Genomic DNA, 23240 nt, shown 5'->3' on the forward strand with positions numbered 1-23240 from the left:
TACCTACTACATAGGCACTTACTTACTTATTTTATATACTCAACACTCCTCAAAACTATTTTTATTGCTTTTCTTCTTTTTTAGGGACTTTTTCACCTCGTTACTGGGGTGATCTAACCAGTGTCGTGTTTTTTTTTTTTAATATTTACACAAGTTTATGTTATTAATTTATGTACAAGTAACTAGCTAATGAAACAAAAATAATCCAGATACGCTGCAATTTGTCTACCAATGCAACGCCCTTTGCACCGGAATGATGATGATGAATTAGCTAATAAACTATCTATAAAATATTTATAACCTAATTCCAATAATGAGGAAGTTCACATTTTTTTTGTTAAATAGACTATCAACTATCTAAGTGAGCTAAAAAATTTTTTTTTTTTATGTATCGTATTTCATGTGTAATGTACTCTGGGAAAATATGAAATAAATAGTAATGACAATGCGAATGGCACGGAGAAAATTACGTCATTCAAAAAGGCGGTAAATCCAGAAAAAAAATTGTTCCATACTGTTGCCGATAATTAAAATTTGAGACAACCCTGTTTAGGTTTAGCACTCTATGTAAGTTCAGCGTGTCTTGTTAGTTCCATAAATGTTTGTAAACCCCTCCATCGAGGGCATCGAGTTAGATCCAGTCACCCAGTGTCATAAAGTGTGAGTGTCGGAGCTGCGTTTTGTAACACGCTCTACTCGGTCTCTTTACATAGAAGCCGGTTATTTTTTGTTTACCAAAAAACAAATATAAAATAACTCATACATATTGTAACTATGGCGAGACCTACTGTAACAGTTCATCAGGGAAAATTGGAAGGAGTCACCGAAATAACACCGACCGGATTTTCGTATAATTCTTTTTTGGGAATTCCTTACGCTAAGCCGCCTGTCGGAAAATTGAGATTTAAGGTATGTTTAAAAAATACATTAAAAAATATTTTTACAACAAAACAATCTTTGAAAATGTTGTCATAACAAAACAGTATTTGTTTAATATTGTGTTTTTACCCGTGACGTAATTTATTGCTTCAAAGTTATGATTATTTGGCGACGCAAAAATACTTTTATACTTTCATACACGGCACGTAGTGCCTTTTACTTCACAAAAAATACATATTGTGTAAAAATAAATACTTCAAATATATACAGTAGATAAACGAGAAAAAAAAAAAAAACGTAAAAATTTTATATGTACATATTTTAACACAATCAATGGTTTCATTCAATGAACACGCTAACAAATTGTGTCAAAATTAAATCATTAAAGGTATATCTTGAATCACAAGTACATTGAACAAAAATAATTTTTAAAATTTCAAAATAAGTTTGAGAGAAAAAAATATTTTTTAAAAGTTAAAAATAAGAACCCAAAAAACATATAATATATATTCACAAAAAATACAAATGCGATTGACCACCTGAGAGGCTTACATCATTTCTTTTTTATTTCACCGGGATACATGACATTACGTCGTTGGATTTAACATTGCATTTCTCAGGGAGAAAACCCGTGCCGCGGAATACATTTTACGAAATTACAAAAAAGGAAAACTGCTTTTGTAGAGGTAATAGCGCAGGTAACATATAAAAGTAAATATTTTAAAAAATAACACATTTGAACAAAATTATGAAGCTGGAGTAGACTGTTAATCAGCATTAACAGATATTTCAGCAGAGTCATTGCCTTTACTCACTGAGATATCCACCCTGAGTAAAATTATACTTTTAAATCCTCATCTTAAACATAGACATTGTTTTAAAGAACTTAATATGTTTATCCAAGACCTCGAACAACACTCTTGGAGCTATATACGAAAAGTGTCTTCGAGCAAACATCGTACGCGTTCTTGGTATTAAGTAATTTAGGTTACACGAAAACTTCGTAGGTACGGGCATTCTGTTGGGACCTCCTTCTGTAGTCGCCTGGCCAGAAATTTGTCAATACTTCCTTGATATAAATTTTTCGGATATCAAGAACCTCTAATAATTGAAATAATAGGTCAAACGGGTATATCTGAGGAAACCGAACCATAGCTCCAATTATGACAATTGTCGAGCAACTTCCCCAGCTAATTATGGCATAGGCACTATAGGCAGCCGCTGATTGGAAAAGCGCAAAGTAGACATTATTGAAAGTGCTAACGTCTAGAATGTTTCTGAGTGAGCTAAAGACATGACACAGTTTTCTTAATCTAAATACCAGTGACTGAACCAGTGTCTCCCGTCGCAAATTCCTGTCAATTTCAATGCATAGATATTTTATATTATCGACTGGTTTTAATTTTAACTGAAAGCTTATGTCAAAAGTAAATTGAGTTACATGACAAAATAAAATTCTTGAACTAACATACAACCTACCCTACCTGACCTCTACGACTGAACTGTACAAAAAAACACACCAGTTTGACATAAACTACTTGACTAAAATTGAGACCTTAAAAATTGTGCACAAAATAACACTGGGAAACATACAAGACGACGACATAATATTAGTCAAAAATGCTGACATACACAAATATAACACCAGACAACAACAACACTATCATATTGAAAAAGCAAAGACAAACACAGGACAGTCAAAAATACTACATAATGGACTTAAACACTACAACGACTTACTTACCTTACTACTTGAAAACTTTTACTGGAGACAAATTTAAAATTAATCTGAAAAATCACATGATGACTGAACTAACTAGACTAGACGAGACATAAAATGACTAGACAATATAAAATTTCTAATGTAACCCTAACGGGTTTTTTTAAATTGTAAATAAATAAAAAAATAGTTGACACGAATTTCTGCAGTTAATTTGTAGCTTTAAACTGGCTTCGAGTGATGAATTATCTCTTATACTGAATGTAAGATATTTGGTTTTATCCACATTTAGCGTTAGCAGTTTGTCATCCAACCAGTTTTTGACGCTTCTCGTGACATATTAAAAGTAGAGTAAAATTATGTTTTCTGTATGAAGAATAGAATAAGTTCACAATTTTTTTTTCTTAACGTGTTTAATTACAGGTAACCGGCGAAGTTACATTGAATTTTCACACAAATGTGCTTATTTCCGTACATAAATATCGATGTTAGTTTATACCGTATCGATATATAGCGATGAAGATAGCGTTCATAATCACGGACTAGGAATCGAAAAATAACAAAGAAATCGTTTTGAGAACGTAGAAACATGCTTGACTTGGAAAGAAAAGTTGCTAATTTGATGGACATATTAAATGAATGAAGTGAAGTGAAGGGGCAAGCATACCCATTAGGAAACCTATAATAGAAAACCCTGCCCATGGTGGAACGCCGAACTCGACAGGCTTAACAAAATCGCGATCAAATGTAAACATAAGCTTCAGAACTCAGGAAAAATTAGAAGAGAGACCTCAACACTTTCTGAGTATTCAAAACCTAAACAAGATTGTAATCTGTAATAAGAACGCAATAGAAAACGCCAAAACCGAGTCATGGAAAAGTTACTGCGCTTCACAAAACAGAAAAACAGCTTGGACTGCAATTCACAGAGTGCTGATTAAAGGAAAAAGGGACATTCATTAGCTACCCTGAAAGATGGCAACGAACATTTAGCTTCGGCTGAAGAAACTGCTGAGCGACTGCTAGAAAGGTTTATTCTTGACGATGATACACAGCAAGAAAGTCGTGAATAGATTGAAATCAAACGGATTGCAGAAGTGATGCCTTGATAAAAAATAAATATGAATTCCAGCAAAACGCCGGGAGAGGATCTCTTCATCGCTGATATTCACTTTCATTTTTTCAACGTGGATAAATCATTAGTAACAGGTATGTATAATTCATGTCTTAGAATAAATCATTTTCCAACTCGCTGAAAAATTGCAAAGATCATATTTATACAAAAACCGGGAAAGTACGACTTACAAGACATCAAGTCCCACAGACCGATTGGCCTCATTTCAGATTACAATAATGTGCTGGAAAAGATGATCATCAATAGAATAAACTGGAATTATTAGGTTCACCACTTAAAAATCAACGAAAGATGCTCTCAACGCTTCCGTCAAGATAATTAGAACGGCACTGCATGATAAGAAATTAATCGTAGCGATCTCGCTCGCCATCCGAGGAGCCTTTGATAATGGTTGGTGGCCATTTCTGATGTGCTTGTTCAGAGTTACCATCACTAAAAAAGAGATGAATTGTCACACTTCGATGCTGCACTAGAGAAAATCATGACGAAAGGGTGTGTTCAGGGATCCTCATGTAGACCGAGCTTTTGGAACTACATCGAAAATGATGTACCTCAGAAGGATTTGGGCCGGGGAGTTGAACTGACAGCATTCGCGGATGACCTTCTATTAATAGTTGTAAAAGACAAAATAGATGAACTCGTAAGGAACACGAAAGATGCACTAGAGATCAGTACAAAATGGGGATAAAAAGCCAAACTAAATTTTGCTGAAGATAAAACAAATGCAATGTTCTTTTCCAGAAGAAAGGATTAGCAACCCACCATCCACAAGTTCGCAGATCATTAAGTTTTTAGGTCTAACCATAGACTCTCACCTGGATTGGTCCAAACATTTTGACAATGTTTGTTAAAAAGCTGCAGCTGTTACAAACAAACTTATTCGAAAATCCGAATCAGTAATATTCCGAACACCACAGAGAGTTGTACGAAGTGACGATCATCGTATTCTTTATGGAGTTGCGCAAGGAAGTGTCTTGGGATCTGTTATCTTCCTCGTATATATAAACTTTTTATGTGTTTTGAGTAATGGTGGAAAAACTAATGCGTTTGCTGATGACACGGTTGTTCTGTTTGAAGCTAGTGACAAGAACTCTGTGTTTTAAAAAGTAAGTTGCGGCATGAGTAATGTTAAAAGCTGGCTTGATGACAATCTACTTACGCTGAATGTGGATAAAACAAAATATCTTACGTTTAGTATGAGAGATGGGTCTCCACCTGAAACCAGTTGAAAGAGATACAATACGCAATATTTTAATGGAACAGAGTGGAACAAATTATTGAAACACGTGTTGGCGGTGTACTGTAAGAGAGAATTCTATTATATGAAAACATTTATTGTTTTATTAAAATATACAGCGTCCAACTAAGTATTGCGTATTGTATCTCTTTCAACTTATTTTTAAATGAACCCTCACATAAGAAAATATTCAGTTTTATATACATTATCCTTACACTGTATAATATTCACAAGTCTGAAGATGCCCATAAGAGGGAGAGAGCGCTAATTAGTCAAACAAATAAATGAAAGTGTACTAAGTATTTATAATTAGTGACTTATATGTAAGTGAAGTTAAGTTATTTCATCATTATTAAATATTGTTTTAGGAACCGATACCGGCTGATGCCTGGGAGGGAGTTCGGGATGCAAGTGTAGAAGGGAACACGTGTTCGCAGATTGACATATTTTTTAAGAAGGCATACTGTGGAGAGGAAGACTGCCTGTACCTTAATGTGTATGTACCAGAAGGGATTCCCGCTGACGCAGAATTACCCGTGGTGTTCTGGATCCACGAAGTTTTCATGAACGAAGGATCATGAAGTTTTCATGAACTTATTGTATCGTGAAGTTGATATATCGTGAAGTTTTCAAGAAGTTGTGTATGCTGAAAAATAATACGAGTGTCTTTTTTTTTTCAGGAATCCGACCCCAGATATTACAGGAAATATAAACTTAATGTGGAAACCCGTCACAAAAAATGAAATCATCAAAAAATGAGTGCACTTTGCTCCAAAACCCTTTCCAAGAAAGAATGCAGTTTTGGACCGATCTGAACGACAATTAATGTTGCTTATTTAATTCCATTCAACTAAAAAAAAAATAGGAAAATAACGTACTAAATATGAACCAAAAAGAAACATCTGCACTTAAGGGTTTATTTCATATTTGAATAGAAGTTCAATGGTTTTTTTAAATATATTAATCTTTGATAATATATTAATTATCCAAGTAATTTATTTTTTTAAATATTTTTTTTGTTACATTTTTATAATCGCTATAATTTTTTTAGATTTTGCATTTTAGAATTGTGACAGCACAAGTTGCCATCGGTGAGATTCGTTAAAAAATGGCAACTGCAAAGATTTCCGAAGAAAAATGTATTGTGATATCTATCACAACACATTACAATGCTGTAATTGATTAGTGGATTCACAAGAGCTTGTGACGCAGTTCAAATTAACTACTTCAAACTTTCGAGAAACTTCACCATACGATTAAATTCTTAATGTTTTAAAAAAAATCTAGAAAAGGGGGAAATATCTTTTAAATAATAAGGACTCAAAAAATGACCGTTCAATAGAAAAGTGATTCTATCCAACCGCTTACACGTTTTTTGTATTTTATTCCACACGATTGTGAATAGTTTCTTCAGATGAATTCTTTAATAAATAGTGTTCAAAACTCATGTAATTTCAGAATTTAATTTTATTATAAAGTGCAAAGCAACCTCTTGAAGAGCAAAGTGGGGCCACGCGTGATATGTTGGAAGTAGAATTTCAATTGACTTCCTACATCGCGTTTTGGCCTGTAGCGCAGAACTAAAAACATCTACTCATCAAGCCAGAATCAACATCAGCTGCGCGAGCTCAATCTTTTAAGATGCTCCAAGTCATTTGTCACGAAACTTTCCCGAACAGCAGCACGGCTTTCTTAGAAAACGATCAACAACAACAAATCTAGCAGTATTCACTCAATACCTTTTCTCTCAATTTGAAAATAAAACTAAAGTAGATGCTATATACACTGACTATGCGAAAGCCTTTGATAAAGTAAACCATCTTACCCATCTATTAAAGATCGAACATCTGGGTATTTACGGAGATCTTTTGCGATGGTTTACTTCTTATTTGACAAATCGCTGTCAATCTGTTTTAATCGGTGGCTTCTGTTCAAACTTTTCTTCTATACCGTCAGGAATGCCTCAAAGGTTCACACCTCGGGCCACTTCTTTTCAATGTCTATATTAATGATATCGGTCAATGTTTCAAGTTCGCACAATTCAGTCTATTTGCCGACGATATGAAATTATACTTACATATTAATAATGATCAAGACAGTATAAATCTTCGAGAAGACCTTAACAGATTAAACACATATTGCATTAAAAACAGATTGTCTATTAACATTAAAAACTGTCAGCAAATTTATTTTTACCGCATTCGTTCTAAAAAAATAAATTATTCATATAAAATCAACGATTTGACTATAAATTATTCTATTGAAGTCCGTGACCTTGGTGTTTTACTTAATAGTGAATGTACTGTACAAGTAACAGTTTGGACTGTATTCCACAATCCTGTAGCAAGGGGGTAGGTGTTGGCCGTGTCTCGCTGCCGTCGTCGCTCTCGGGGTCGTAAATCCCGAAAGTTATGAAGTCTCGAAATTCCTCTCAAGTCCGGTGTCACTGCGTAGGTCGGTGGAAGATACTGGTTCATAGTCCTGGGGTGAAGCGATGGTCAAGTCCAAGGTGTAGATCCAGTAGTAGAGCGGGAGGTCGGGCGGGGTGACGAAATGAAACGATCAGACTATCTTGATGTCTCGAGGCGAACTCAATGTTTATTGTTTTAAATGTACACATTATATAGGGCGTGTTGCGGGCTCCCGCTACCTGCGTCCGAACCGGCGTTAGGCCAATACGGGAGTGGGGGGGGAAATACCGCTCCCACTATACCCGGCCGGCGCGCCTCCCCCAAAGTGCATATAGGGAGGTGCCGGCGCTCGGCCCGGTCACTTCGCTGGGAGCCGCCGCACGCGCCACATCAATTACAAAATGCCTTTTTTAAGGCAGTCCTTAGTCTTTATACAAATGCATGTTAGGGCAATAACGGGTCAAACGTCTAGATTCAGGCCCTTTTTAGGGCCTGTAACACAAATTCCTGCTCTATAGTACCCCGGTATCGCTAAAGTCAGACCCGAAAGTGGAATATTCATCCTTTATTGTGGGTCCAACATTTAGCCTACAGATACCGGGGGCCCTAACTATATTATTGCATTTCATTCACATATTTAACCGTCCGTTACAGTGAACTTACATTGAACAAACATATAGAAAATACTGTAGAAAAAGCTTACAAAATGTTAGGGTTTGTTATACGATCAACCAAACCTTTTACAAGAACTGACGCATTAAGAAAACTTTTTTTTCATATGTACGTAGTGTCCTAGAGTTTGGTTAGCCGATTTGGAATCCTCAATACAAAACTTTCCAAAATCGTATTGAACATATTAAAAACTATTTTTTTAGACAATTAGATTTCAAAAATAATGTTTTATTTTCAAGTAGGACTGGGTCCGCTAATTTTCACAGGGTTCGAAATCTCGCATTTCGGCGTACCATGTTGGATATGAGCTTTCTCTTCAAAATTGTTAATAACCTAATTGATAGCCCCAAAATGGTTAGAAGCATTTCATATCGAGTCCCTGTCCGTAGAACTCGTCAATCTGTACTCTTCGACATTCCTAACTCATTGACTAATTATATGAAAAATAGAACTCTTCGAAGAATACAGATTACCTAGTTTTAGTGACATCGACATATTACACTGTAAATACCAAATTTTTATCGGGTCTGTTAAAGATATTTTAAATTTATCTCCTGCTTAACTATAAACTTTTAATTTTGACTTTTAATTTAATTTTATCTTTGAATTTTAACCTTTTAATTTTAGTTCTTAATTTTAACTTTTAATTTAAATTTATAATTTTTATTTTTATTTAAACTATTAATTTAACTTTAACTTTTAATTTTAATTTTAACTTTTGATTTCAACTCTTAATTTATACTTATTCATATGTACATCGTACATCTACTACCTTCATCTAATGAATTATTGTTGGTTGTGAATTTTTACTAAGAAATATAAATGTTCATGGAAGCAGAGAGAGAGGGAGGAAAGTAGAGTTGGAGCTATTCAATGTCTTCTCCCTTTTATGTACTTTTTTTTAAATATATAAATATTTTTATTCTTTTAAATTTAATTTTTTTCCCCTCTCCTCCTGCATTCATAATAAATGAATGTGAAATCTGTAATTGATCTTACTTTTTTATTTGTTCTTTTGTACCTTGTATTTATATAAAAACTGTATGATTTCCTTGATAAATAAATAAAGTTGCGAACTATTTCAAAATTTTGGAAGATAGCATAAATAAGGAAAAAAGTAACCATCATAAAATATATCATGTAGATGAGTCAGCGTTGTTAATCGTTCAACGACCCCAAAATATACTTCTGGGAGAAGCAAGTTTAGGCAGACACAAGTGCCGAAAGAGGATCACACATAACAGTTGTGTGTTGCATGGATATACAATTAAAAATGAACGAGATTCGTCATTGAATATATTCTTAAAACAAATGAGCGTTTTACTACGCGGTTGACAATAATTTAAACTGTCATATGTCTATATGTGAGTTTGATTCGCAGTAATCTTGAGTATGGAGTCCGCAATATCAAAATCATATAAATTCAATAGAATCTGTTCAAAAAAAGTTCTTAAAGTACCTTTTGTATAAGTTCCAAATTTCTAACCCACGTTCAAATTCAAATTACGAGCAACTTCTAACTCTTTTTCATTTTAATTCTCTGATAAAACGCCGCGTTGTTTTCGATATAAAATTTCTGTTTAAAATATTTAACTACAAAGTAGATACTAACCTCCTAAATAAAATACAAATAAATGCGGGATTGAGAACACTCAGACAGTGTACCAAACTCCCTCCTCCTTCCCCCTGCGGATGTAAGCAACCATTTTTTTTTATAAAAAATTTATTTTTGTAAATTTTATTCGTTCTAAAAAATATATTTTAATGTGCCAATATGCCTTCTTGCTCATACTGATTATCGTGGTTTCGGATGTGACAGGGTTTAAAGAACACCCTGTATATATTTCTCGGGACAGGTTCTCCCAGCGAGAAGTGCAATGTTTATTTAACCATAAAATGTAATGTATTCTGGTGAAATATAAAATAAATAGTAATAATTGCAATGCGAATGGCACGGAGAAAATTACGTCATTCAAACAGGCGGTATATCCAAAAAATATTTTATTCGACGCTTTTGTGGATAATTGAAATTTATGTCAACCCTGTTAAGTACTCGATGTAAGTTCAGTGAGTCTCGTCTCTCGTCAGTTCCACAAATAGGTTAGTAAATACAGTAAAATTACGAACCCCACCATCGACTATCTACTAAGGTACTTGTAGTATTAAGATAGATCCAGTCATTCGCATTCAGTATTCAGTCAGTGACACACAGTCGGTGTGAGCGTCGGTACTGCGTGTTGCAGCACTCTATTCGGTCTCTTCACATGGAAGCCGGTTATTATTTATTTACCAGTAAACAAATATAAAAAAACTCATACATATTGTAACTATGGCGAGACCTACTGTAACAGTTCATCAGGGAAAATTGGAAGGAGTCACCGAAAAAACACCGATCGGATTTTCGTATAATTCTTTTTTGGGAATTCCTTACGCTAAGCCGCCTGTCGGAAGTTTGAGATTTAAGGTATGTTAAAAAAGTACATTTAAAAATATTTTTATAACAAAACAATCTTTGAAAATGTCGTCATAACAACATAATATTTGTTTGATGTTATGTTTTTAACCGTGGCGTAATTTATTGGTCAAGGTTCTGATTTTATAATAACGCTTATTTGACGACGCAAAAATGTTAATATTCAATGCGAGGTATACATATAAGTTGTCAGTACAAGGATGGAAAACTTGATCGCCTGAGAGGCTTCTCAATTACATACAGTGGTGCCTCACACAACGAACTTAATTCGTTCCAGGAGCAAGTTCGTTATGCGAAAAGTTCGTTATGTGAAACGCGTTTTCCCATAACAATACATGTTAAAAAAAATAATTCGTTCTGTAGCATAAAATATGGTAAGATGACATAAAAAAAAGATAAATTTTTTGTTATTATTTTTATTTAGATACATCTAAAAACATAATGAAAAAAACACACATTTTTTAATTTTAAGAAATAATCGAATCTTGCACATCTTCATCCATTTTCCGCTTTTTGGCCGATGGTGCAGTGAAAAACCTGTCCAAAGTCGTTTGTTTCTCTCTTTTCTTCAACATCTGCCGGAAATAACGGACAAGAGTATCGGAGTACAGGTCGTTGATCCTGTTTGCTTCAGCGGAATCCGGATAGTGGGCATTGGTAAACTCCTGAACTGCTTTCCATTTGACCAGGATGTTCTTGATGTCAGCAGTTGGAATTGGTTGATTGTTTGATTGTTGCTCCTCGTTATCAGATGACGCTTCCCTTTGAGCATTGTCCTGTTGTTGGGCCAGAAGTGTTTGGAGCTCTTCAGTTGTCAGCTCTTCTTTGTGTTCCTCAATAAGCTCCTCTACATCCTCTTCAACGATTGCTGCGACACGTGCGTAAGTTAAGCGTACTGCTCAGTGACTAACGACTGCCTGCGCGGAAGGATGCAATAAATCGGCAGTGATCGTGTGAAGTGGGCGACTTCGTTGTGTGAAGCGAAGTTCGTTGTGTGAAGCGAAGTTCGTTGTATGAATCGTGAAATGAACGAAAAGGAAGTTCGTTGTGTGCAGCGTTCGCTGTGCGAGGCGTTCGTTATGCGAGGCACCACTGTATATGGCTTTATAGTGAAGGATAGCTAGATTAGACGAAATTACGAAATAAAAGGAAAACGGCTGAGGTGGAGTCTTTTCCTAGAGGTTGCACAGATAATGTTCAAATAAATAGAAACTAAAAAAACGCAAATTTGAACAGAAATATTTAGTTTGAGAAAGCAGGATTTAGCTCTCTAGGGGGTTAATCAACATTAACAGATATTTTAACATAGTTCTAGAGCCTTTACCCCCTGAAAGTTACACCGTGTGAAAAATAATAATTCAAAACAGCCAATGACAGTTAATTTATAACAATAACTTGTAAATTTTTAGATACTTATCTATATTTATTTTTAAAAACTTTATTCATCTCTTCTGAAAAATCTGTCAATATATCGACGTTGGACAGGAAAAAGTTTCCAAGCGACGCGACGCACAGAGGAGTATTAGCAGTCAAAAAGTGCGCGAAATTATTTATTGAGGTTTTATGGCATAATGTGTTTTAAAAATAAATAAATAAATTGTTTTATATTCATTCTCTTAACTAAACGCAAATATAACATACTTTAAAGAGTTAATTATGTACTTGGGTTTCATAATTTATGTAAACAAAAAATAGGTAATTTTGAAGTTTAATTTTGGTATTTATTTCAAAGGCACAATAAATTATAATAATTTGTATGAGCATACAAGATACTAAACTAAAATATTAATTAGAAATTTGATTTAAAATCAATAAAAAAACAGAATCTGTTGAATTTTCAGTTTCAGAATCTTCTTCTCCATTATCTTCATTAGCTGATTCGGGCAAGAGTAAATTTATCTTGCTGTAGAAAAGCAAGGGTTCTGCGAAACTATTGCTTTTTTGTCATTTACTGTTGTTTGGAGTTTTGTAGAGACTAGTGAGCTTGGAAAAATATTACCGTCACTGTCTGTATTATTCTGGAATTTTTATTTGAACTGTTGTTGTTTGGATCCGTCACAACCCCATTTCGTAAGCAATTCAAGTTCTTCTAGTTCTTTTACAGTGAGTGCCCTAAAGACCTCTTATATTTATTTATTAGTGCCTTGAATGATTTTTTATTGTTTTCTGGTTAAATCAGATTCTACAAATATTTCTAAAGCTTCAGATGGGGTGAGTTTGTGTGCAAATTTTTGGTTTGCGGAGTGAATATTTTTTTTATACTTGGATGCCCGTATTGGAGTAGCTGTGATGTCTTTGAACAGTTTTGAAACCTCACTGTGCCCGGCAGATTGTTGACTCATAATGGTTGCATAGCTCAATTTATCATTTGAAACATTTTCCCTCAAATCTTTCCATTTTCGTCGCTTTCTACTTTCGCATAAATTTCCGAGAAATCTTTTGTGGTTCGGCCAAATTTAAATAATTTATTGGTAGGCAATAAAACACAATACGAAAGCTATTTCTTTTTTTTATGAAACGATCTTTTTTGTAAGTTACAGCTGCCTAACTTTTTTGTAAAATCGTATCTAGAATTTTGTAATGAACGCCTCAGAATCAAAAGATTTTCACTAAGAAATTTTGTATGTTTTATAAGTTTTTTTTCTAAAAACATCATCTTTGCATGATGTCAAATATGTATTTTTTTGTCATCTTTCTAATGCTTTATATTCTCTTGTCTATCTCTGTCGACAAAAGAATAATAATAATGCCACAAAAAAATTAATTTCTTTAATAGACCTTTTTATTTTTTGTTCTTTTTTTCGAAAAAGCGGAAACATGCGGAAGGTTTTTTTTCTAATCCAGTACAAGTAAGAACTATATTTATCTCTATAAGGGTTTGGTTGCCCAGCACAGCCCAGCAAATAAACATATTTACCAGTTTTCAAAAAAATACTGACTATTTTTCGGTTTTTTATTATCAAAACAAACAATATAACTGTAATTTTGAAAAACAAAAAAGATATTTATGGAAAATATGCACCTTTAATTTTTTTTCCATAAGAAAAAAATAGTAAACAACAAAAACTAAACGAAAAACAATATGTTACGTAACGCTCTGAATAAAAAATAAAAACTGACGGCGTGTACGATCGCCACAACGCTCGGGTTACAACTAACGTGGCATGCAGAGATGGTAAGAGAGAGGGTTGTAGGTGACGATTCCATGCCATGATTTTAGTTGACTTCGTGATCAAATTGTGATTTTTTGTAATTAACGATTTTAATATTTTTTACTTTCGCCCGCTTTTCGCCTGGAAATACTCCTATGTGCGACGGCGAAGTGTGACGTGCTTTACAAAAGAACCATTAAAGTTTTTTTTTAAATTAATTTTAAAAATCTATACATAATTTAAATAAAAAATAAATACAAGATTCTTTATTGATTAAATATAAAAATTATTATTGTAAAATCGCTACATGTCGCTTGGTAACTTTTTCCTTTGAAGCGTCGATATTAATCGTGCACACCTTTTAGTTGTATGTAGTAGTTCTGGCATAAATAAAAAAATACATTTACATTAATTTTAATACGTAAAAAAATTTGTGGTATTATAATCTGATTGTGTATTCTTGATTGTAGCATTTCTGTCAATTGATCCAACATCTTTTATTTACACAATTTATTTAGACTTTGTTTTTCAGTCAACCTTCAAGTTGTTTATTTATTTTCAGTTCACAAACAGTAAAAAATAACACAATATAAATACAATTTATAAAATAAAAAATAAAAAATAATAACACTAAACATCTTTCACCAATTATATGTGAACACCAATAGTCACGATAGTCACAAAGAAAGATTAAAAATTGTATATGGACCAAAATTTAGTTTTCATTATATGTTATTAAAGCAGTTTTTTAGAATTTATATAAGATTAATTTTAATAAAATTTAATTTAAGATAGATGCAATTTATACAATCGAATATAATTTTACTAGATTATTAATAAAGTCTCGTAATAGTAATAAGTTTTTTTTAATGTATATCAATAAATTGTAGTAATAATAGTCAGAATAAAATAACATAAATAAAAATCAATGCGTACTCTTATTTAGTGTATCCGTTTTATTATTATATATTTAGGGTGTGTGAGGGTGTGTATATGTGTATGGGTGTGTGAGCATTGTGTGCATGCGAGAGTGCGTAGTGAATATAAGTGGACTTATTGATCAATGATTATAAAAAAATCTTATTTTTAAAAAAAAACCTTAATGAGGAAACGAAGAAAAAAAACTTAATAAGAACGCTTCGGCCTAAAATCCAAATTTAAAAATATGTAAAAAAAAATAATTAAAAAACAAAAAAAAAAAGTAATAAAAAGAGATATTTATATATATATAAATATAAGTTAGTACTCATTATTCACAGGGATCTGTCACAGATATTCACAGGTCGCAGTGGCGTCGGGAGTTTGAAAAGCACTGACTCCCACCTCTAAGAATAAAAATAACAACTCACATACACACACACATATAATGATTACATTTATGTATGTACCTATATAATATGTAAATATTTAGGATGATTATTTTAGAACATCAATAATGAAGTTCATATAAAATAAATACGTTGGATATAAAAATATATTTTTTAAATAATTAAAAATATGTATATAAATTGGAATATGAATAATCTTTACAAAACTACCCTTTACAAAAACTTTTTTGCATTATTTAGGATTTTCAAAAAAGTTAATCTTGTTTTAAACATCTCAAATGGACTTTAAACGAAAGAGAAGTTTTTCGTATCATTGAAAAACAGCGTTTCTCCGAACACGAATGATTTTTTAAAATATTTTTTTTCGTGAGAAATTGACTATGTTGTAGAATAATGTATTCTGATAAATTACACTTATTTTGCCGTCCAAGGCTAGTTAATATAAATGAGAATGCAATTATGAAAAACTGGTTATCTTTCTGATTATGACAATGACGAAGGTAGAGCTGCGTTATAATGTTGGATCTAAATTACGCCTTCTGGGTATTCGCCAGTCAATATGATAATAATTATTATAGGCCAGCGCTTGCAGTCTCAACTTGTATAACATAATCGCAAAACATTTGAATACAATAAATACGGTAGAATTCCGTTTATCCCAACTCCGTTCTTCCGGATTGGCAAATATCCGGATTGTAATAAGGAAATAAAAAATAAAGGAGATGATATTATAACAAATAAAAAAGGGCGCTGGCTAACGGGGCGTTTCATCACCAAAACAATTAGAAAGTTCATTGGGTTTGTTTTTATTTGTAAATAAACTATTCCTGAGCCATTTTTTTATTAACGTTATTATTTATCGTATTATCTGCGCTATGATATTTTGTATTTTTGAAATTACTTCTCGTTAGAAATATCAAGTTCTCTTCGCCTTCTCGATGAGTTCTGCTGATTCGTCAGTTGACTTACGGTAAGCCGGAAATACATTACAACTCTCTTATTAATTGATTCGAACGAACTTGTAACGTCCTGGAAAGTAGTTCGTTATTATTATTTTTTTTTTTTTCATAGATGTTCAAGAAACTTCGCCTTACAATTTAATACTTTAGTTTTCCCGCGCGTAAGAATGCATTGTGTAAATCCAATTTCCCGTAGGACTGAACTTCCTAATTGAATTTTCTGGACATGTTTAAGTAAGTTTTTTATGTGATAATGTCTGGCACTCATTTATCTGGATAGTTTAAGTTTTACTGTATTTGGTTTCTTCGATTTACTCAAATATTTCCAAAATTTTTTATATTTATTCAAGAAAACAACAAAAAACATGGAATATTTACAAATTGACGGAAATTATCGGAAAATTATATTTTTCTATATGCTAGTAAATTGTTGAATTCAAAGTCAAAAAACGGGGCTACTCTACTACCACTTGCAAAAAAAATCAATAGTGAAATTGTAATAAAATATAATATACGAGGAACAATCCCAGATTAGTTTATTTTAAAACAAGACAAAATATAATATCAAAGTGTATAAAGACATGATATATAGTTTGTTAAATACAATCCCTGAATAGATAAATATAATCAACAAACTTTCTTATTCGCAAGTTAGATTAAATTATTATTTATATTAAACAATGTTTGAGTATGTCTAAATGCTTGCAGACCGGCTGGATTTCCTCCCTAGGGAGTTACTCATATTCAAAACCATTTCAACAGAGAGGGAAAACACTTTTGAGAAGGAAATATGGAAGTCTATGCATTTACAGGGCTTTTGACCTGTCTTTGGCTGGATTAAGTGGCCACTTTACACACTGTGTAACATTCACCATTCTGCCTTGGATGTTCAAACATAGGCAGAATGGTGAATGTTACACAATGTGTAAAGTGCCACTTAAACCAGCCAATGACAGGTCATAGGCCCTGTAAATGCCTAGACTTCCATATTCCCTTCTTAAAAGTGTTTTCCCTCTCTGTTGAAATGGATTTAAATATTATTAATATTTACTATTAAGCCTCAGTATTTTTTTGCATATAGTTGGTGAGAGTGAAAAAATATATATCGATTTAAAGAAAATTGTTGTAAAAATATAAGGTTTTCGTGCTTGATATACCAACACGAAACAATTAGAAAGTCCAGTTTATTTTTTAATGTGTTAATAGACTCTCAAATTTTGCCAATTTTTTATTATTTTTGTATCGAATTATCATGGCTATGATTTTTTAAAGTTTTGTAATTTTTAAATTGAAGACTTCCCGGAAGAAGGGTCTATATGAAAAAAAAAGACAGCTCGACCTGGTTAGTATCCGCCATTTTCATTCACATAGATCCTTATACGCGAAAACAAAAACTTTAACCATAGATATGAGTCAAAATCAGATTTGCAAAAAGATAAATAACATTCCAACACCTACCTAATGCTATATAGATCATTATTTCATTTAAAAAAATCACCTTTTGACCACGTGTACTATATAGATCCTTCTTCCGGGAAGGTCTTTATCAATCATACAGGTCGTGATATCAAGAGTTCAAGTCGGTGAGTTTTACTAACATTTAAGAGTAGAAACACGATAAAAGTTGAAAAATTTGGCTACCCGGAAACTGGAAATGTATCACAACGCTATAATTGATTGGTTAACACGTGTTTTTGTGAACCTGTGACGTTTCAAAATAGTTCATTTTTATTATTATTTTCACACGTTTTCGAGAAACTTCGCCGTATAATGAAATGCTCAAATTTTTTTCACGCTTATGAAAATATTCCTAATATCAAATTTCCCGTTGCACTGAATTTCCTCTTTATTTCAGCCACGTTGTTGGTACGTTGAGAGATTCGAATTTTAATAATTAGTTGTATGGTTATAATCAAGTTGTGTCAGATGTCCGAGACAATACCACGGAACCAAAATCCGACTCAATATTTTTCAAAGCTGATTTCACAAAAATCAAATAATGGTGATTGGGCAAAAAATGTAACTGATCCAATGACATACTAGTACATAGATATGCTCTAGAGTAAAATGTTTTTAAAAGACACGAAAACGAACACTTAGTTATTAAGTTTGTTTATTGCTACCAGGGCTGCATTCAACTATATGCTACCAAAAATTGAGGAAACTCATTTTTAGTACATAAAAAAGTTTGTATTTTAGCGTTAACAATCATCATTCGTTTTTGGTGGATCCCAATCAGATTCCTCCCTTAAATTCTTTATAATTTTGACCCATTTATTTCTTTTCACTGGATTTTGGGGAACTCTAAAATAATATTGACTCACGTTTATTATATTTTAAAAACTTGTTTCTATCAGTGCACCTCTAGGCACCTCTAGGCGGCGCTAGGCGTAGTTTAACGTTTATAAAACATCGTATTTAAATATTATTTATTTTAATCTTTGTTATTCACTCGTGAACAAATATTTACCTATGAAAAGTATCACAATCCTTTTTTAGATGTTTATCCGAAAGGTTTTTACACGCTTTTATGACACAATTTTGATTTCGATTCTGAACGTCACGCCTGGCTGGCATGAGTTAAGAGTCGTCGTTTTTAAAGGGCCAGGGCATGTCTTTGCGTATTAATATGTCAATTAACGACAATCTAATGCAACCGTCGGTTTTTGTAAACGTCATACAACAAACATATATGCATTTAACTTTTAATATTTTACCGTTTTTGCTTGTAGTGATTTTTAATACTTTTGTAAAGATTTTTATGCTTTTTTTATCATTTTTGAGCTTGTATTATGTATATGTAATTTTAATACGCTTTTGATACTTTTTAAATCTTTATTGGGTTAATTTAAAAAACTTGTTTATTCTTGTATTTTTTTTTAATTTGCACTCTCATACTCGTTCAGCTTGTATTTATACATACGAGTACATGTCATTTTTAATATTTTTATATTTTTTAATTTTTCTTTCATATATTGTATTATGTATATATCATTTTTAATTCATTTCCATACCTTGTATTGTGTTTATTTTGTAATTTTTTGAAATAATTTCACACCCTTTTAATTTGTAGTTTATCATAATTTTATTTCTGCCTTTGTAAATAATGTAACAGTTTTTTTTTTTTTTTAAGTCATAAAAACGTTAGTAAATAAACAATTTTATCTGCATGTCTCTAAATGAGTTTTTTACAAAAAACTCCTTGGAAATATTATTTAAATTATGTATAATATGTTTTCAATTTAAATTAAAAAATAAAATGAAAAAAAGTAGAGACTTGTTAAAACGACAATGTTTTCCAAATCCAAATGACATTTCTTCAAAGATTGTCCTTGTGTTGCTTTAGTGTGCGATACATTATTATTATTTTTAGGAGTGTGACGTCATGTTTTAACTACCAACCGACGAATAATAAATTCACACGTTTGCACCTTAGTTTTAGCAAATATTGCGTTGTCATCAACAATTTTTAAAAAAAGAGATAACATATCACGATATACGTACAAGTACATACAAATATGCATGCGAGAAAAAGATACACTTTTGTACTGCTCTTTAGCAGCGTCGATTTTATTTAACTCATGAAATCTCTCGCTTGACATTTCATACAAAAAGTGGAATCGATTTTATGTACATTATTTTGAAATTTGCAGTGGATGTATTAATTTTTTTTGCGACCTCTGTTTTCTAAAAGATAAAATAAATACGACAAGAAATACAATCAATAAAAGCATATCAGAGATAATTTTCCAAATTTATTTACAACCTTCATTAAACGTCATAACAATTATTCATATCATATACAAATATTTTGTGATGATAAATATGTAAAAGTCACATGGTATTTGTACATTTTATTTCTTTATTTTCAAGGTATATGTAATATTGATTGAATAACTTATAGCTGTATATTAGGTGGAGAAGATTTTTATCGTTATTTTTTTTTCTTTAATCAGCCATGTTAGCTATCTATCGTTGCAAATAAAAATACTGACAGGCAATGTCTTATCCGTCAGAGGCACAAAAAAGTTCAAATTATGCAAAGTTTATACCATGTAGCGAAAACAATGTTTCTGTGTTTAGTCCTAGAAAACGAAAAATAAATTTTACAAGTATTCACATGTTTGCAGAAAGTACTCATCTCGAAATCGTAAAAATTATTTAGAAACAAAAATTATTGCGTAACTTGCACATATGTGATGTTTTAGATGTATTTAATACTCGCTGCATGTTTCACTGTCTTGAATATACATACGAGTACTTAAATATCATTAGCTAGCTATTAATTTTCTTTTATTTACCAACATAATTTTCTTAAAAACAGAAATGAGTAATATGTTTTTACAAAACTTTAGAATTCTATAAATCTGATAAAGCTTTATATTTTCCAAGCAGTGAGGCATTCGTCTATCTAAATGGTAAGTAATCTATGCCGAGGTATTGAATATCAATAATAAAACTACAAAACGAATGACTAAATCAATATACCTACCTATCCATATCCACACAATTGACACAATACACATTACAATCGTAATCGTAATATTAATTATTTTTATTTTATTTGTTTCATCGCTTTAAAGTATCACTCGTCTTTTATTTGTATAATAAATTACAATGAACTTCCATCAAGAATTTTCAATTACAAACTCAAATGCTTAGTGAATAGTTTGATTATATTTACTTTTGTGTACCTGTCTTATTTTTTAACGGTATTTTATATTTATATTTGAACATAATATTTTATTTGTGTGTGTGATGATATATCTATTCAAAAGCCGTATTAGCGTTTATATATAAATAAATCAATAGAAATAAATCAATTTAAAAAATACATGTAGTCCTTAAAGTATACAGCAGATTTAATATTTTGAAAACATCAGTTTTGAGCATTCTCGACCCACTTTACGAATCGTCAATAATAATATTTTGAATATTGTTTTAGGAACCGATACCGGCTGATGCCTGGGAGGGAGCACGAGATGCAAGTGTAGAAGGGAATGTGTGTTCGCACATTGACATATTTTTTAAGAAGGCATATTGTGGAGAGGAAGACTGCCTGTACCTAAATGTGTATGTACCAGAGGGGACTCCCGCTGACGCAGAATTACCCGTGATGTTCTGGATCCACGGGGGAGGCTTCACGTCTGGCTCCGGCTCTAAGGAAATATATGGACCCGATCACCTAATCGACAAAAACGTTATTATTGTAGCTATCAACTACAGACTTGGGCCCCTGGGCTTTCTCTGCTTACGTAACGCGGAACTTCCCGGAAATTTGGGATTAAAAGATCAAGTCCTTGCTCTGAAGTGGGTAAATGATAATATAAAGTTCTTCGGGGGAAATTCCAAGAATATAACGATTTTCGGCGAGAGCGCCGGAGCTGCTTCTGTACATTTCATCATGATGTCTCCAACAACCAAAGGACTCTTCGCCAAGGCGATAATACAATCCGGGGTCAGCTTTAGTGAGTGGTCGATCCAATCGGATCCAGTGGGCGTAGCGTTCAAACTAGGCGAACTTTTGGGATGCAAAACTGAAAGCAAAGAGGAACTCTTAAATTTTTTAATGAATGTTCCAGTGCAAACGTTAGCGACAGTCTCTGCTTCTCCTTCGTTGAATGTTGGCAACGAAATAGCTTTCGCACCAGTTATAGAAGAATCGTATCCTCAAACACAAGCGTTCATAACTGAACACCCCAGGGAAATTTTAAAAGCGGGAAGAATCAATAAAGTTCCCACACTATCAGGATCTACATCCAACGAAGGTGTTTTATTTGCGATGAAATTTGAAGGATTAAACCCGGAGACTTTAACATTGGAACAAATTGTTCCAAATTTCGAAATATATGTTCCGAAATCCGTGAATTCTAATCAAGACAAAGCAGCTCTCGCCAAAAAAATAAAAGATTTTTATTTCAGCGATGAAACAAATCTGGTTGATAATTTCTTTACTTTTATGACTGATTATGCTTTTTTTAAAGATGTAGACTTTTCCGTCAAGCAGTTATCACGTTTGGACTCTACGTACTACTACAGATTTTCGTACAACGGCTCATTAAATATTATGAAGTTATTGTGGAAAATGCCATACAAAGGAGCAGCCCATGCTGATGAACTGGGATATTTATTTAAATTATCTGTTCCTGGCATCGCTGTTGAGATGACGGAAATGGATATATCTGTGGTTAAAGTCATGACAGAACTGTGGACTAATTTCGCTAAACATGCGTAAGTAATATTATATCCCACATGAACATTTACATATCTATCTATTTATGCATATATGTGTTGTAAATATATTTATATCTATGCATATCACACGTATAGAGTTACTTTTCCAATGAAACCACGTTTAAGTCAAATGGTGACATTTATTTATTTATTAACGCTCAAAGGTCTTTTACATATACAGAGGTTATAAAAAAATTTTACTGATTATCGTGGTTTCGGATGTGACAGGGTTTTAAGAACACCCTGTCTAGGCGTGAAATTATATATATTTTTTTAATGTGTTGCACTTTTTGAGTTTTTCCAAATTCTTTATTTGACCGATTATTTTTTTCCTTTTTACCGTTTCTCACTTTCTGAATATTTGTAAATTGTTGGCTTAACTGTAAGTATTCATTTATTTTTAAATGTCTTATTGTACAATAACTTAACTCTTCTTTGTTGTACGTATAATGAATAATGTTATTTTTCTTCTTTAATGTCAAAGGCACACAGTGTCATTTATTTGAATAAAAAAAAAGAACTTCGGACATCATAAAACGTCAACAGTTTTTAAAAACCTTGCGTGCGTGGGTGTCAATAATGAAATTCAAAATTTGGCATTAAATTTTCTGTTGAATAATACTGAATAACGAATACATATTTATAATAGTTGTTTCATTACGTATCGTCAATTTATCGTAACATGAAATTTTCAATAATGCGAATGTGTCTTTTTTTTCAGAAATCCGACCCCAGACATTACAGGAAATATAAATGTAATATGGAAACCCGTCACAAAAAATGAAATCAACTGTTTAGACATCAATGAGGAGTGCACTTTGCTCCAAAACCCATTTCAAGAGAGAATGAAGTTTTGGGCCGATCTAAACAACAAAAAATAATGTTACTTATTCAATTCTATTAAATGAAAATAAAATAGAAGAATAACATTTATCTAAATGTGATTTATAAAGAAACATTTGCATTAAGGGTTTATTTCATATGCTTTTTATCTGTATAAGTAATATGGAAATAAATTTAAGTAATTCTCGAATGAGAAA

The 23240-nt window shown here is 32.3% G+C and overlaps 1 protein-coding gene across 1 annotated transcript; it reads left to right on the plus strand.

Moving 5' to 3' along the window:
- The first annotated feature begins 666 nt into the window (after positions 1-666).
- Positions 667-23240, plus strand: LOC148280274 (uncharacterized). Its single transcript, XM_088228613.1, has 5 exons — positions 667-909; positions 5340-5528; positions 10369-10518; positions 20912-22197; positions 22922-23240. Exons 1-5 carry the CDS (start codon positions 775-777, stop codon positions 23079-23081), a joined length of 1920 nt encoding a protein of 639 aa, XP_088084739.1. The 5' UTR covers positions 667-774; the 3' UTR covers positions 23082-23240.

Source organism: Micrasema longulum, unplaced genomic scaffold, assembly GCF_059751315.1.
Source record: "Micrasema longulum isolate JH-2025_06_02 unplaced genomic scaffold, ASM5975131v1 h1tg000597l, whole genome shotgun sequence".
NCBI classification, from domain to species: Eukaryota; Metazoa; Arthropoda; class Insecta; order Trichoptera; family Brachycentridae; genus Micrasema; species Micrasema longulum.

Bases quoted from the DNA above. Each gene is read 5' to 3' on its own strand.
- LOC148280274 (XM_088228613.1), top strand. From the start codon at position 775: ATGGCGAGACCTACTGTAACAGTTCATCAGGGAAAATTGGAAGGAGTC. The intron at 10,519-20,911 runs GTATGTTAAAAA...ATATTGTTTTAG, and splicing joins TCGGAAGTTTGAGATTTAAG to GAACCGATACCGGCTGATGC. The intron at 22,198-22,921 runs GTAAGTAATATT...CTTTTTTTTCAG, and splicing joins ACTAATTTCGCTAAACATGC to AAATCCGACCCCAGACATTA.